The 12,462-nt window shown below is 42.6% G+C and overlaps 1 protein-coding gene across 6 annotated transcripts in view; it reads right to left on the bottom strand.

Moving 5' to 3' along the window:
- Window positions 1-12,462, bottom strand: part of COL18A1 (collagen type XVIII alpha 1 chain) — a 228,100-nt gene that overhangs the window by 2,602 nt on the left and 213,036 nt on the right. For 4 of the 6 annotated variants that reach the window (XM_061609743.1, XM_061609739.1, XM_061609740.1 and 1 more), the window contains 9 exons: window positions 9,342-9,385; window positions 7,797-7,919; window positions 6,501-6,654; window positions 6,305-6,384; window positions 5,338-5,469; window positions 3,635-3,670; window positions 2,868-3,182; window positions 1,234-1,431; window positions 452-567 (listed from right to left, as the gene is read on the bottom strand). In XM_061609743.1, coding sequence (XP_061465727.1) covers window positions 452-567; window positions 1,234-1,431; window positions 2,868-3,182; window positions 3,635-3,670; window positions 5,338-5,469; window positions 6,305-6,384; window positions 6,501-6,654; window positions 7,797-7,919; window positions 9,342-9,385 — 1,198 coding nt within the window. The remainder of the gene's footprint in view (window positions 1-451; window positions 568-1,233; window positions 1,432-2,867; window positions 3,183-3,634; window positions 3,671-5,337; window positions 5,470-6,304; window positions 6,385-6,500; window positions 6,655-7,796; window positions 7,920-9,341; window positions 9,386-12,462) is intronic. The other 2 variants (XM_061609738.1, XM_061609741.1) reach the window with 1 other exon arrangement.

Genomic DNA, 12,462 nt, shown 5'->3' with positions numbered 1-12,462 from the left:
CACCCATCCATGCCACATCAAGGTAAGGGCAGCATCTTGTAGGAAGGAATTGCTACCAGCCTGGGGAGAAATAACCTGGAGCCTCATTAACAGGCTGACACCAAGATGTTTGCTCCCCTTGAGTTTAGGCATAGCCTTTTGGAAAGGAAAAGAATGCTACAAATGCGTATTTTATACTACTTGGACAACAAAAGATGCCTGACAAAGCAAACCTGCTTGTGTCCAGACACTTCACTGTTTAGCACGTTTAGCAAGAAAAGCATCACGCGGGGCTAGAAAAAGAGCACAAGCTAGTGGGCGTTCTCCTGTTTATGAGAAGAATCTTGGATGCCCTTGGAGTTGTGGGGCCATAAAGAGGCCAGGCCCAGCTGGAGGGACAGCGAACATGCAACCAAAGCACATTCCCAAATCTTCAGACAAACAAACTTCTTCTCAATCCCCATACACCTACCATGCAGAGTCTCTCAGGACATCTCTTCCATCGAAGGAGAGGATACGAACCCCAGTTCTGAATGGAGCCTCAGACCCTGAGAAGAGGTTCTCCCAATTATTAAACAACACTTCATCCTGAAAAGGATCAGAAAAGGGCAATGTATTCACATAATTGCTCTGAGAACACTTTTTGCCTGTCTGATAATTTTACTGTGCCTGAGAAAATCTGCCCTTTCTGTTGCAGAGACAATAGCTCTGTGCCTTACTCAAAGGTCCCAGGTTTCAAAGCCTGGTGTCTCTGGTGAAAAGAATGCAAGTAACTGGTCTGGGAAAGACCCCTGCCTGAGAATCTGGGAGTTGTGCCACCAGTATCCCAGTTCAATGCAAGGCAGCTCCTTACATATAACCAGTATCAAGTCATTCCGTTTACAGAAGGATTCAAAAGATGTACAGGATGTATGCTTAATATTCAAGGTGAAGACCTGATCTGTACAAAAGTATTACGACATTTTCAATATAAATTTCTATCTTTTCAACCCGTCTGTTTTTTTAAAAAATGACAGATGTTAAGAAGTTGCAGCTTTGCACCACTCCTGCAGCTTTTGTCTTTGGCCTCGAGAAGTGTAGTTCTAGAGGCAATATCAAACCACTCAGTTAACATCACTTAGAAGTTAGAATCAGGAAAGGAAGAAAAGAAAAGCCATCTCTCCCGTCCCATTCATATCTCTGTCACTGAACTTCATATGTACTTTCCACTCTCGTAAGAGCTTGAGACTTGCTCAGACCTCTGACCAGACCTACCCTGAGATTGACTATAGGCACCGTGCTCCTGTCTGCCCTGCGCACAATGCTGTAGAGGTCTTGCAGTCGGGAGGAGAGGAATGCTCGGAAAGTTCCTGTCAATCCAACTTCCCTGGCTTGCTGGAAACACTGAAAGTCAGCTCCTCGGATGCCACGCATGCTGCCACTCAGCGGAGTGTTGAGGGCTATAAGGTGGAGCTGGAAAAGCCAAAAGAGGGCCACAGATGAAGAAGAGGCAGTACCAATGCTTTGATGACCTCTCAGTGCAACTGACAGAGGTGCTAAGATGCAAGGAGACAACGTGGCCACCACAAGTCAAGCAGCAGTGAACAACGGGGCTGAGCAGGGGGGTCAGGTCTCTTCACACTTTGGTTCTTACTATGGCTTCCAAGCAATTGAAAGCATCCAATCTTGAAAATTATGAGAGGCCAATCCTGTTATTCGTCTCACAGGAAATTATAAATTGTTGGAGGGATATTTCAGAAAAGGTTTGATTTATGTCCACAAGGCAGTCAAATTATTACTAAAACACAGATGAAATAGCATGTGGTACCACCTTCACCTTCACCACCTGGGAAGAAGGGTGGGATATAAATTTAATTAATAAATAAATTACTAAATCACAGCTACCATGACATGGATAGATCTATAATCCATTCTATGAAATAAGAACTGGATATATTGTATATTTTTTTAAAAAAAGATTTCCAAGTTGGTACAGATATGCAGATGGGCTTGTATAACCCCAAGTCTCTTTCCCCACCCACGTGCCCCCTAAATCTGTTCTAGGGGTTTCCTCTGGAGCAGACTGGGGGAGGGTGCAGGGTGTGGGGGAAGGAAGGAGAAGTTCCATTGCACAAGTGTCAATCCTTGCACTAATGGAAGGAGGGCGCCAGATACCACACAGTGAAATAATATTTGTGCTTGTTTGGATGTCATACTTTTAATATGTTTATTACATACAGGATATCCAGAGAATTTCATTGTACTTCATGGTTTTTCTTTTCTGCCTTTTATGTCATGGAACTAGTTATGTCAGGGCAAAATCCTTAAATTGCAAAAGAAGTCTTGTACCTGCCCTGCTGCCAGGCAAAGGAAGCAAGTTTGGCTCTGTGTGGCATTGCTGGCTAGGGTGAGAAATTGGGTAATAAATACTGCAAGCAAATCTGGTGCAGATAGTACAGGATTTCCCCAAGGTCTCTTAAAAATAGGATTTTTTTTTATTATCATCATCATCCTGCCCTTCCTCCCAGAAGGAGCTGCGGGCAGCAAATAACACTAAAAACATATTTTTTTAAAACCTAAAAACAATTCCAACACAGGCACAGACTGGGATAAGGTCTCTACTTAAAAGGCTTGTAGAAAGAAGAAGGTCTTCAACAGACGCTGAAAAGGCAACAGAGATGGTGCCTGCCTAATATTTAAGGGGAGGGAACTCCAAAGGGAAACACCAGAAGTCAGCAACGGTGTTTCTAGCATTATGATCCCCAACCCCTGCATACAGACTTCTTTACTGAAGCCAGCTGCTTTTATGACACTGTGACACATTCTCTTCACGCAGCCACCATGGCAATACACCAGACCCTTAGCAGCTGCAAGGAAGGAGACTATGCCAAACTTTCCAGGGAACTCACAGCAGGCTGGAAGTCATGGTGTGTGTGAACAGCAGAGGGAGCAGCATCAGGCTGGCGGTTGAGAAAGAAGGCGTTCAATGGCTCTTGCTGGTGCTGTGCTCCTTGGTGTAGTTGGTGAATGGCAGGTTGCTCAGGAACGCGGTGTTGGTTGGCAACACTCTCGTCTCCTCTCCAGGGCTTGGCAGTGGAGTAAGCACTATATTCTCTGTGTGAATGCACAGGTAAATGCTGCTGGAAGGGGCGCTGGGATCCAGAAGATGCCGTTCCTCCATGTGAGTAGTGGACATTAGAAAGCCCGTCATATACCTCATTGTCCTGGAGATAAATGGAGAATAATACTCCTAGAATGCTTTCTAATTGCTTTCATGTATGGTCTCTCCCGCAGAGCACAGAACAAATCATACCAAAGCCCCATTTTCTTTTCTGCCACTTGTAGTTCAATCATCCAGCTCCATTAACAGCAGAGTCGAGCATCCATACCAGTCTGAACAACAGCATGCAACATCAGCTACAACCCAGAACTGGTGATCCAAAATCCTTAGTAGTTGTTCAAGTTGCACTCTCCTTGGATAACATACCTCACTTGAATTTCTTCCCTGATCTATCCCCGAGGGCACAATGTGGGTCACTATGTATTGCAATCCAAGCATTAAAAAACATTAAAGAAAGACTGAATATCCCTGCATCACAACAGTCTTAGCAAGTTTAGAATGGCCCTCAATAGACTCAACCCATGGTACAATACCAGACAATAGCACTTCACTTACCAGCCCAGGGCCAGAGATGGCTATTCTGTCCTCAAGCTGAAATTAAAACAATTATTTTACCATTTAGATGGTGTGTTTTGCTTATTTCAGTAAAAATGAACCAATCAACTCCACAAGACAGGTTGGTATATATATTATCCCCAAATTGTAGTCAGACTGAAGTCTTGCCTAAGCTAAGACCACCAGATGAATTCATGGTTGCCCCAGTGAGCAGTCATGCTGCCACATTTTGCACCAGCTGCAGCTTTCAGAGCAACCTCAAGGGCAGCCCCACATAGAGCGAACTACAGTAATCCACCCAGGAGGTTACCAGTACATGGACAACAGTGGTCAGGCTATCCCAGTCCAGAAACAGCCGCAGATGTCTTACCAACTGAAGCTGGTAAACGGCACTCCTAGCCACTGAGGTCACCTGGGAATTATTGGAGAAGTTTCACACTACAACGCCAGCTTAATGTGAATGTCAGTGAAGACTACCAAAATTGGACCTTAAGAGCTACAAATAGTTTCTTCGTTGGTTTTTCTGGTTGGGAAGGTGAGGAAGAGAGAGTTTTTGATCAAAGAGTAGGAGTGTCTTAGAATAAGGTAACTCTCAGTAAAGGCTGAAATCAGACTGCAGTCCTTGGACAAATCAGAAAAGGGTGTCATGCTAAGATAAGCAATTTGTCATGGACCTACTGAAGGACCAGTCCCTGCAGTTAGAGGTATAAAGGACAATGCAAGTATGAGGAATGACTGCCTCAGAGAGCAAACCACCCCTTAAGAGCCACTATGATAAATGAGTATCTGAACCACTATCCCAAATAGGCTCTTGTTTCCAAGACGATGGCTCAGCCACTCCTTGGCAACATGACAAAAGTGAGATATAAAGAGAATAGAACATCTGAACAAGAACAAAATGGTGTGTGTTGGGGGAGGGTGTTAAGACAGACATAACATTAAGCTTACATTTTACGGACTAGGGAAAAAACTGAGTAAGGTGGGCCTTCCCATGTAGTCTTTAGACACAGCCCTTTGTTAGGAAGATTTGTTGTTGGCCAGGACCTGACATCCTACTAACTAGAGAACATACACAAGCTTGTGATACTCAGAAAAGTAGTGATGCACCTGAAGTTTTCAGTTCAGAATTTCTGAACTGATTGGAGAAGTTTGGATTCAGCTTGAAAAGCTTGGGCTTGGCTTGTAATTAGTTCAGCCTGCTGATACTTGTCTAATGATAGCTGCAATTACAAGAAGGGCTATTGCTGAGGTCTTTGTTAGGTACTGCAGCTAAGATAAGACATTAAAAGCTTCTGATTTCTTAGTAAGGAGGCTGAGGGACCTCTAAGTCTCACATCCTGTGTCCCAGGAAAGATGGACTCATGATGGGGTTAGGGGAGAGGAGGCCTTGTAGTCTTCTCAGTAACATCGTCCAGAGCACAAGACTTGATGGTGAGATTAGTCCAGGCTTAAAATGAAGTAACTAGGTCCCATGTGCACGGAGACCATATTAGTTTTAAGTGAGCCTATTCTGAATTAAGCTAGAGGAATCTCATCCATTACTACAGGGGAATGTTTCTAATCAACATTACACTCTATTTGAGTGTATGAATTAACAATCTAGTTCTGCATTAATCTGAGCATCTGCAGTTTAACATTCTCCAAAGTCCACATACAGTTTTACCCCCAAGACTGCTGTGTTCAATCACACGTATCATACTCACGAGGACTCTCCTGAAGCCGTTGCGGACACGGATGTAGAGCTCTTCTCTGTCCCGGATGAAAAGGAGCTGCCCTTCAGGTACTTCATGAGCTCTGCTCATCATGCTCTCATAGGTTGGGAAGATCCGCAGCTGCTGGGAAACATTTAACAGCAAAAAGGGCATCTTTACAGCCACTCCTCAATTTGAACAAAGTGCAAGATGTCTCATCTGCAAGCCTGCATTATAACCGATGAAGTGTAATCTACAATAACTAGTATAGTGGGTTTCTAACACAGCTAACTTTTCATTCCCGCTTAAATGCCACCTATTTATTTGCTCTGTCTTGCGACTGAGTGGGATCTATTATATTTAGCGAGCTTGTAAGCTGCAGGCATATTGATAACTCTTGCTTTAATCATGCAAGATTCTTCATCTAATATAGAGCACCTCATTTAGAGGGGAAGGGCTGTAGCTCAGTGGTAGAGTATCTGCCTTGCATGCAGAAGGTCCCAAGGTCAATCCCTGGAATATCCAGGTAGGTCTGGAAGAGACTCCTGCCTGGAACCCTAGAGAGCAGCTGCCAGTCAGTGTAGACAATCCTGAGCTAGATGAACCTATATTCCTATTGCTTACAATCAGATACACTGGACAAATGCCAGAGACCAAAACCAAAGTTCATGGTCATTTCTCTTATGCTGTTATCGTGTCTACTGCAATGATAATTTGTTGTAATTTCCAGAACTTGGTACCGGGTTCCCTCCATTTACCACCCACTTAGCAGCAGCTGCTCCTATTAGGCAAGACATGGTTGTCATACAGCTTCAGCAATCACTTTGCAGTGGCAATCTCTAGCCCATTAGTTAATTCTTGATTTGAGTAAAACACGGCCACTCACAGGAATTTAGCCTGTCATACCCCCCACTCATTGCAAAAGAAACACGGCCGCCAATTGCATGGGCTGCAGTGTGCCCCTGGCCCTTTCTCTTACCCCAGAAGAGGAAGATGCATCACTGATGCCTGGAGGTCCCGGTGGTCCCGGCGGCCCAGGTGGCCCAGGAATACTGATAGCTGGAAAGGAAACAACCTAGAGCTAAGCCATGTAAGTTTGCACAGCCTGGTTTTCCCTCAAAAAAACCAGGGCTATTTGCAATGAGTAGGTGAAAAAGCACCAGGTGTCTACTCACATTGCCTATGAGGTCCCGGAAAGGAAGGAGCTCCTGGAGGACCAGGTGGACCAGGAGGGCCTGGGGTCCCTGGGCGCCCCTCAAATCCTGCACCAGGAGGCCCTTGGGGGCCTGGAGGGCCTGGGGGGCCTCTAATACTGTCCCCTTTGGGGCCCTGAAAAAGCAAAATCATGTATACGTTAATAGAACCACAGAAGTGGAAGGAACTGAAGGTCCTTGCCCAAAGGCAGGAGCATCCACCTACCAGTACCGATTGATCTAAGCAATTAATTACTTTCAAAACTAAATGCATAGTTCAAATCCTTCCATAATCCCACCCAAAAACATTCCTCCCTCTTCTGACTTCCTAAGGCCCCTTGGCATACTAAGCAAGGGAAGTGTCCAAGTTTTGCTCCATGCCTCAAAAGCACCACGTTTGACTTCATCCAAAGGATGTTTGTCCACAGGCCAGGCAAATTTTCCAAAGCTAAAACAACCTGATCTTTCCATTTCAGGTGCCCACATCACATCCTGCCTCCTCTCTCACTGGCCTAGTGAGCTATCATGCAATAAAGTGAAACTGCCTTGTTCTCCCTCCTGCCACCCTATTCTCCCTCCGCTATTCCTGCCACTCTAGACAAGCAAAGCCTATGTAACGGTGGACAGCCTCATGGAAGAAGGGAAAGCACTGCCATTCACAAGACAAGCCCCATCTAAATGATACCCCTCTCCCCATATCAGTAATACTTTTTAACAAGTGGAAGATGTAAAACAGAATCTGCCACCTGTGGCAGCTATCCTACTCTGCCTAATGGTTGGGACACTAATGCCAAACTGCCTGGGTTAGAAGCGAAGCATGCCTGCCAAAATCAGTGACCTGGGCAGTATGAGTAATGGGCAGAAGAGAAAAAAAGCAGTGAAAAAGGGGGAGAATAAGTATCTGGCTCTGCATCAAACACAAGATACGTTGAGCCATGCTGAAAGGACGTGAACTTGAAAGTGACATGCTGTTACTTCCCTCAAATGTTGCTCTGAACCCATCCCAGGGCTGTCCCCAATCTGCTCCAGAGCAGTGTATCTTCACACTAAGAGCAAACAAGCTCTTGCTGCACACCATGGGCACTTAAGAACTTCTGCACTTTGGAGATTTCCTGCTTCTCCTTCTCAGCCATCCTTCTCAAACATCATATCAAAGGTGTCACCTACACACAGTCGGATTTCCCTGCCTTGGAAAATGTCTAAGAAAGCAGAAGAATACGCCACTCTGCAAAGACATGAGGCATCACCCCTCTTGTAAGGCAGGGTGGGACATCTCACCGGAAGGCCAGGATATCCTGAAGGACCTGGAGGTCCAGCGACGCTTGATCCAAACAGTCCTCCTCCACCTGGCTCACCCTTTTCACCTTTCAGCCCAGGGTCCCCTCTGTCCCCTCTTTCTCCCTATGGAAAGTTATTAAATAAGCAAATATATAGCAGGTAAACAAAATGCACCCTCTCATCTCACCTCCAAAATTAGCACTATTTCCTTCTGGACTAGGTGTATGAGTAAACAAATACACCCCTTAATTGGCAGTACAGGGCTAAGAAAAAGGCTAGAGTAAAACACAGCCCAAATTTCTGGGACTAGATTGCATGCTGTCATTGGCCATGATGCTCTGTGGATGTATATAGAAAAGTCACTCTACCCCATGCCCCTGTGGTGCAAGGTCTACTTATTGGGAGGAAGAGGGAGAAGTATGAAGCAGTAAGTAAACTCTTTGGAACAGGGATGGGGAACCTGTGGCCCTCCAGATGTGGTTCCACTCCAGCTCCTATCAGCCAACATAGTCAATGGTTAGGGATGATGCGAGCTGCAGTCCAACAACATCTGAAAAGCAACAGGTTTCCCATACCTGCTATCAAGGAAAACCCATTTGGGGACTAAAGTCGGTTACAAACTTAACTCCCCACAAGTGATAGAGCTTAACAATGGAGAAACAATATGACAGAAAATGACATATTGGGCAGAACGCTCTGAAAATCAAGTCATCTGAGCTCCTTTTGTCCAAACAGCCTGGCTTTCAGAGGTGCAGAGCAGCCACAGACTGTCTTGCATCCCAGGGTTTCAGCACTCAGTGGAAATCAGCACCATTGCATTAGGGAATATTTAGTTAAAATAGGTTCATTTAGCAGACCTATGTCATCCACCCGGCACCAATACACCAGTTGGATTTCAATTGTTCAGTCACCATTATGGCAAGTGAACACAGCTGCTGGCTGGGACGTCAGCAACATTCCGGGGCACCAAATCTGAATGCTATTAAAATAGATGAGGGGGAAGTGAGAACAAAAAGTCACTCAAGAAACCTGTCAAGATGCCTGAAATGCTTTCCTGCCCTTGTGCCTGTCCCACCAGTGCAATCATTTAGATTTGGTGGATTAAAGGCGGAGGGCCTTTTTGGCAAAGGCCCCACAACTGGGTGTACCATGTGTGCACACACAAGCATGCATGTCACAGATAGTTCCTTTTTTCCAGGCCTTTTAAGTGGGTAATGAGGACTAGTTTCTTTTAGTTTTTTTAAAAACTTTTTATCTTTTTATACTGTGTAATTTGTTTGGTTTTATATTTTAAACACTGTGTGAAAGCCACTTTGTGAGGGTGGTTACCCTAAAAGGCAGCTTATAATGTTTTTAACAAATAGTAAATTACATTTTTAAAAGTTTTTGCCCTATGGTTGTGAATGACCCTACCTCATTAAAGATATATCCAGCAAAACCGGTTCGTCTTCTCTCTCCTAGTGCATCCTTTCCCCAACAAAACCTGATTTCATACACTTGGCTTCTTTATAAGCTATGCATTCCTCCCAAATGAAGGACACTTACCCTAAAGGTGGAGCCAAATCTGCTGAGATCGTATGGGGACTGGCCTTGTGAAAAAGAACAAATGGAAAACAATTAGATGCTCCTAAGTGGCAAAGAAATCATTCCGCTGTGGAGCTCATTTCCACTGTAATCTTTGGATCTCTCTCTTACAATGAGCCTCTAAAACACAACCCAGCCATTTCTGATTGTATGAAAAGGGTCTTTCAGTGTCACTGGATGAACATTTTGAAAGCATTTTGGAAGCATGTCTTGCAAACATGCATCTTTGTGAGTTTCTAAAGGGATTTCTAAAAGTAGAGGTCAAGTATGTTGACTCCTAACATAAAAAGGAGGGGTAATAACTATCCGTGTAAGTGATTTGGTGTTGGTGGTAGTGGTGGTGATAGTGGGGGGTGCAAGGAGTGGGGGAATGCTTAGACCACCAACATGGGGGGGCAGAATAACACATTTCTGAAACTTCTGCCTATTATTCTTGTCAGAAAAACACATGTTGTGCATATGAGGGAAGATATCATGCGTCTTCAGTAGTTCAAACACATAGCCTGAAAAGGGGCACTTCAAGATTGTCGCAATTGTGCGGGTGGGATTCAATGTATACTGACAAATTCAGGTTGCTCAAGTGACGTGGATTTGAACTCTTGTGTAACAAACCTGCTTCTAAAATTAGTCTGACTTTTTTAAGCTAAAGAAAATGCACTGGGAAGTGTGGAATAACAATTGTGTTATGCAACACCATACAACCTTCCCACAAACAAATAAGAATGAATGCTCAACAAACAGTGGGTGTCGAACTTCCCAGGAGGATCCCTCCGCCTGTGCTGCCTCTGAGACGGGCTCCCATCTTGGATGAAACTTATCCAGTTTTAAATTCAGTCAGAAGGGTTTTTTCTGACTGGGGATGATTTCTTCCGGATAAGGAAGAAGCGTGAGATCTGCCACATAGTTTTGTTTTGATTGTTGGAGCCTGGAATTCGTCAGAATTGTCTGTCTTCCAGCAGTTCAGACAGAGCGAGGATTTTATGCTAGCTCAGCTGGATAAGTGACCCGTTTTTTTTTAACGGACTAGCAGGCAAACCTCCTGTCTACATTTATCATTTTCTTATCTATATAGCTAAAGAGATTTGTCAAAGTAACAGCAATTAAGATAACCTAGATGAGGTAAGACTTTCCTTCTTTATTTACAGAACTAAGGGGGAAGAAAATATAAATAGCTTATCTTTTTTTATTATTATTGCAAAAAGCTGACATGGAAAATTGCGTTTTAAAGATTACAACGGATGAGAGCTTTCTGATTGGGAGAGATAAGAAATCTTTTTGATTTACAAGACTTTTGTGTAATATATATAAGGGACTATTTTTTCTGATCTACTTTTTTTTTTGTTGACGAATCTGCTCATTCTCTCTGCTACTAGTTATTTGAACGCTGTGAACTAAAAGCTGTTTTTGCACTTCTGGACATTTAAGAGATAAGGACTGTCTAGCGTGTGACGTTAGTTGGTTGGAAAGATTAACTCCTTTGTAACTGGATAAAGAAATAAACTGCTCTTTGCTTGGGACATTGAAAATTGAAGGAGTTTTGTTCTTTTGGTTTTAAGAATGGCAATTAAGAAGATCATGGATGTACAAGAAGGGACTTTATTTCTAGACATGCTTCAGAAAATAATGGATGGGATTAACTCAATAAAACAAGAACTGAGAAATAATAGACAAGCGTGGAGAACTGAATTTCATGAAATGAGACAGGAGCTGAAAGAAACTCAGGATTCTATGAGAAAGGAGAATAAAGATAGATCTGGAAAACAAAAAAAGGATGAAAGAGAAATTAAAGGCAAGGTTCAATCTATGGAGATTGGCTTAAATATGGACATGAAAAAAGATTTGGATTTCCTGGTTGTGACGGATCCTGGAGATAAATATTACAGTTTGGAATACAGCGCTGTCTCTGAAGGAATTGAAGAGATTGGAGATAAAGATATTATCGGTTCAAAAAAATTCCTGGACTGGAAGGATTTGATGGAACTTGAAATGGAGAAAGTTAATAGAATTAATCCCTGTTTTGTGTCAATGGAAAAACCTTCAAGAAATGTACTAGTGTATCATGTGGAAAAGAGGAGCAGAGATGCGGCTTTGAAACAATACTTCAGTGTTACGTTTGGATTTGATGGTAAGAAAATATCTGTGATGGAGGAAATTCCTATCAGACTTTTATTATATGACTATGACAGCAAGATTTTTGGGTGCGTAAAGATGGAAGATGGACCCAATATGGATAATGACAGAAGAGCGATTTGAAACTACTGGACTCAGTAGATTTGATGAGTTGGATTAATTGACATGTTTATTTAGAAAAAAAAAGAATTGATTGACATATATCTCAAGGATTGGAAACTTCTCTTTGACTTTTTGTGGAAGATTAAAATGATATGATGTTAATGAGATTTGAAACCAACTAAGATAACTGCTGGAGGAAGGTGATTTTATAATCTATTAAGAGATAGGTCTGTTATATATTATAGATTTATAGTTGAATTATAGTGTTTTGAAATTACTGGATTTAGTAGATTTGATGAGCTGGATTAATTGGCATGTTTATTTAGAAAAAAAATTGATTGATATATATCTCAAGGATTGGAAACTTCTCTTTTGACTTTTTGTGGAATATTAAAATGATATGATGTTAATGAGATTTGAAACCAACTAAGATAACCGCTGGAGGAAGGTGATTTTATAATCTATTAAGAGATAGGTTTGTTATATATTATAGATTTATAGCTGAACTATGACAAATCGGAAGTCAATATTTTTATATATATGTATTTTTTTTTGTATTGTATTAGTTATTGATTTGTGTTGTTTTCTTTTTGTATTATTTTGGTTTTGAAAATTAGAATAAAAATTAATTGAAAAAAAAAAAAAAACAGTGGGTGTCATATAACCTCCCCACAAACTTTGTGCAACCAAATCAGGATGGGTGGTCAACAAACAACCTGGCTTTCTAAGAACCAGTCTGCGTGGCTGCAGATGTAGTTTGGAATCCCCAAAAAGACCATGCTATTTCACAGGCCAAATACTGTGTTCCTTGGTTATGCATGTATGTTTTCCTGAGCATACCAATGTGGCT

Source organism: Rhineura floridana, chromosome 2, assembly GCF_030035675.1.
Source record: "Rhineura floridana isolate rRhiFlo1 chromosome 2, rRhiFlo1.hap2, whole genome shotgun sequence".
NCBI classification, from domain to species: Eukaryota; Metazoa; Chordata; class Lepidosauria; order Squamata; family Rhineuridae; genus Rhineura; species Rhineura floridana.
Note: the sequence above shows the minus strand (reverse complement) of the source record. Positions and strands in the feature narration are given on the sequence as shown.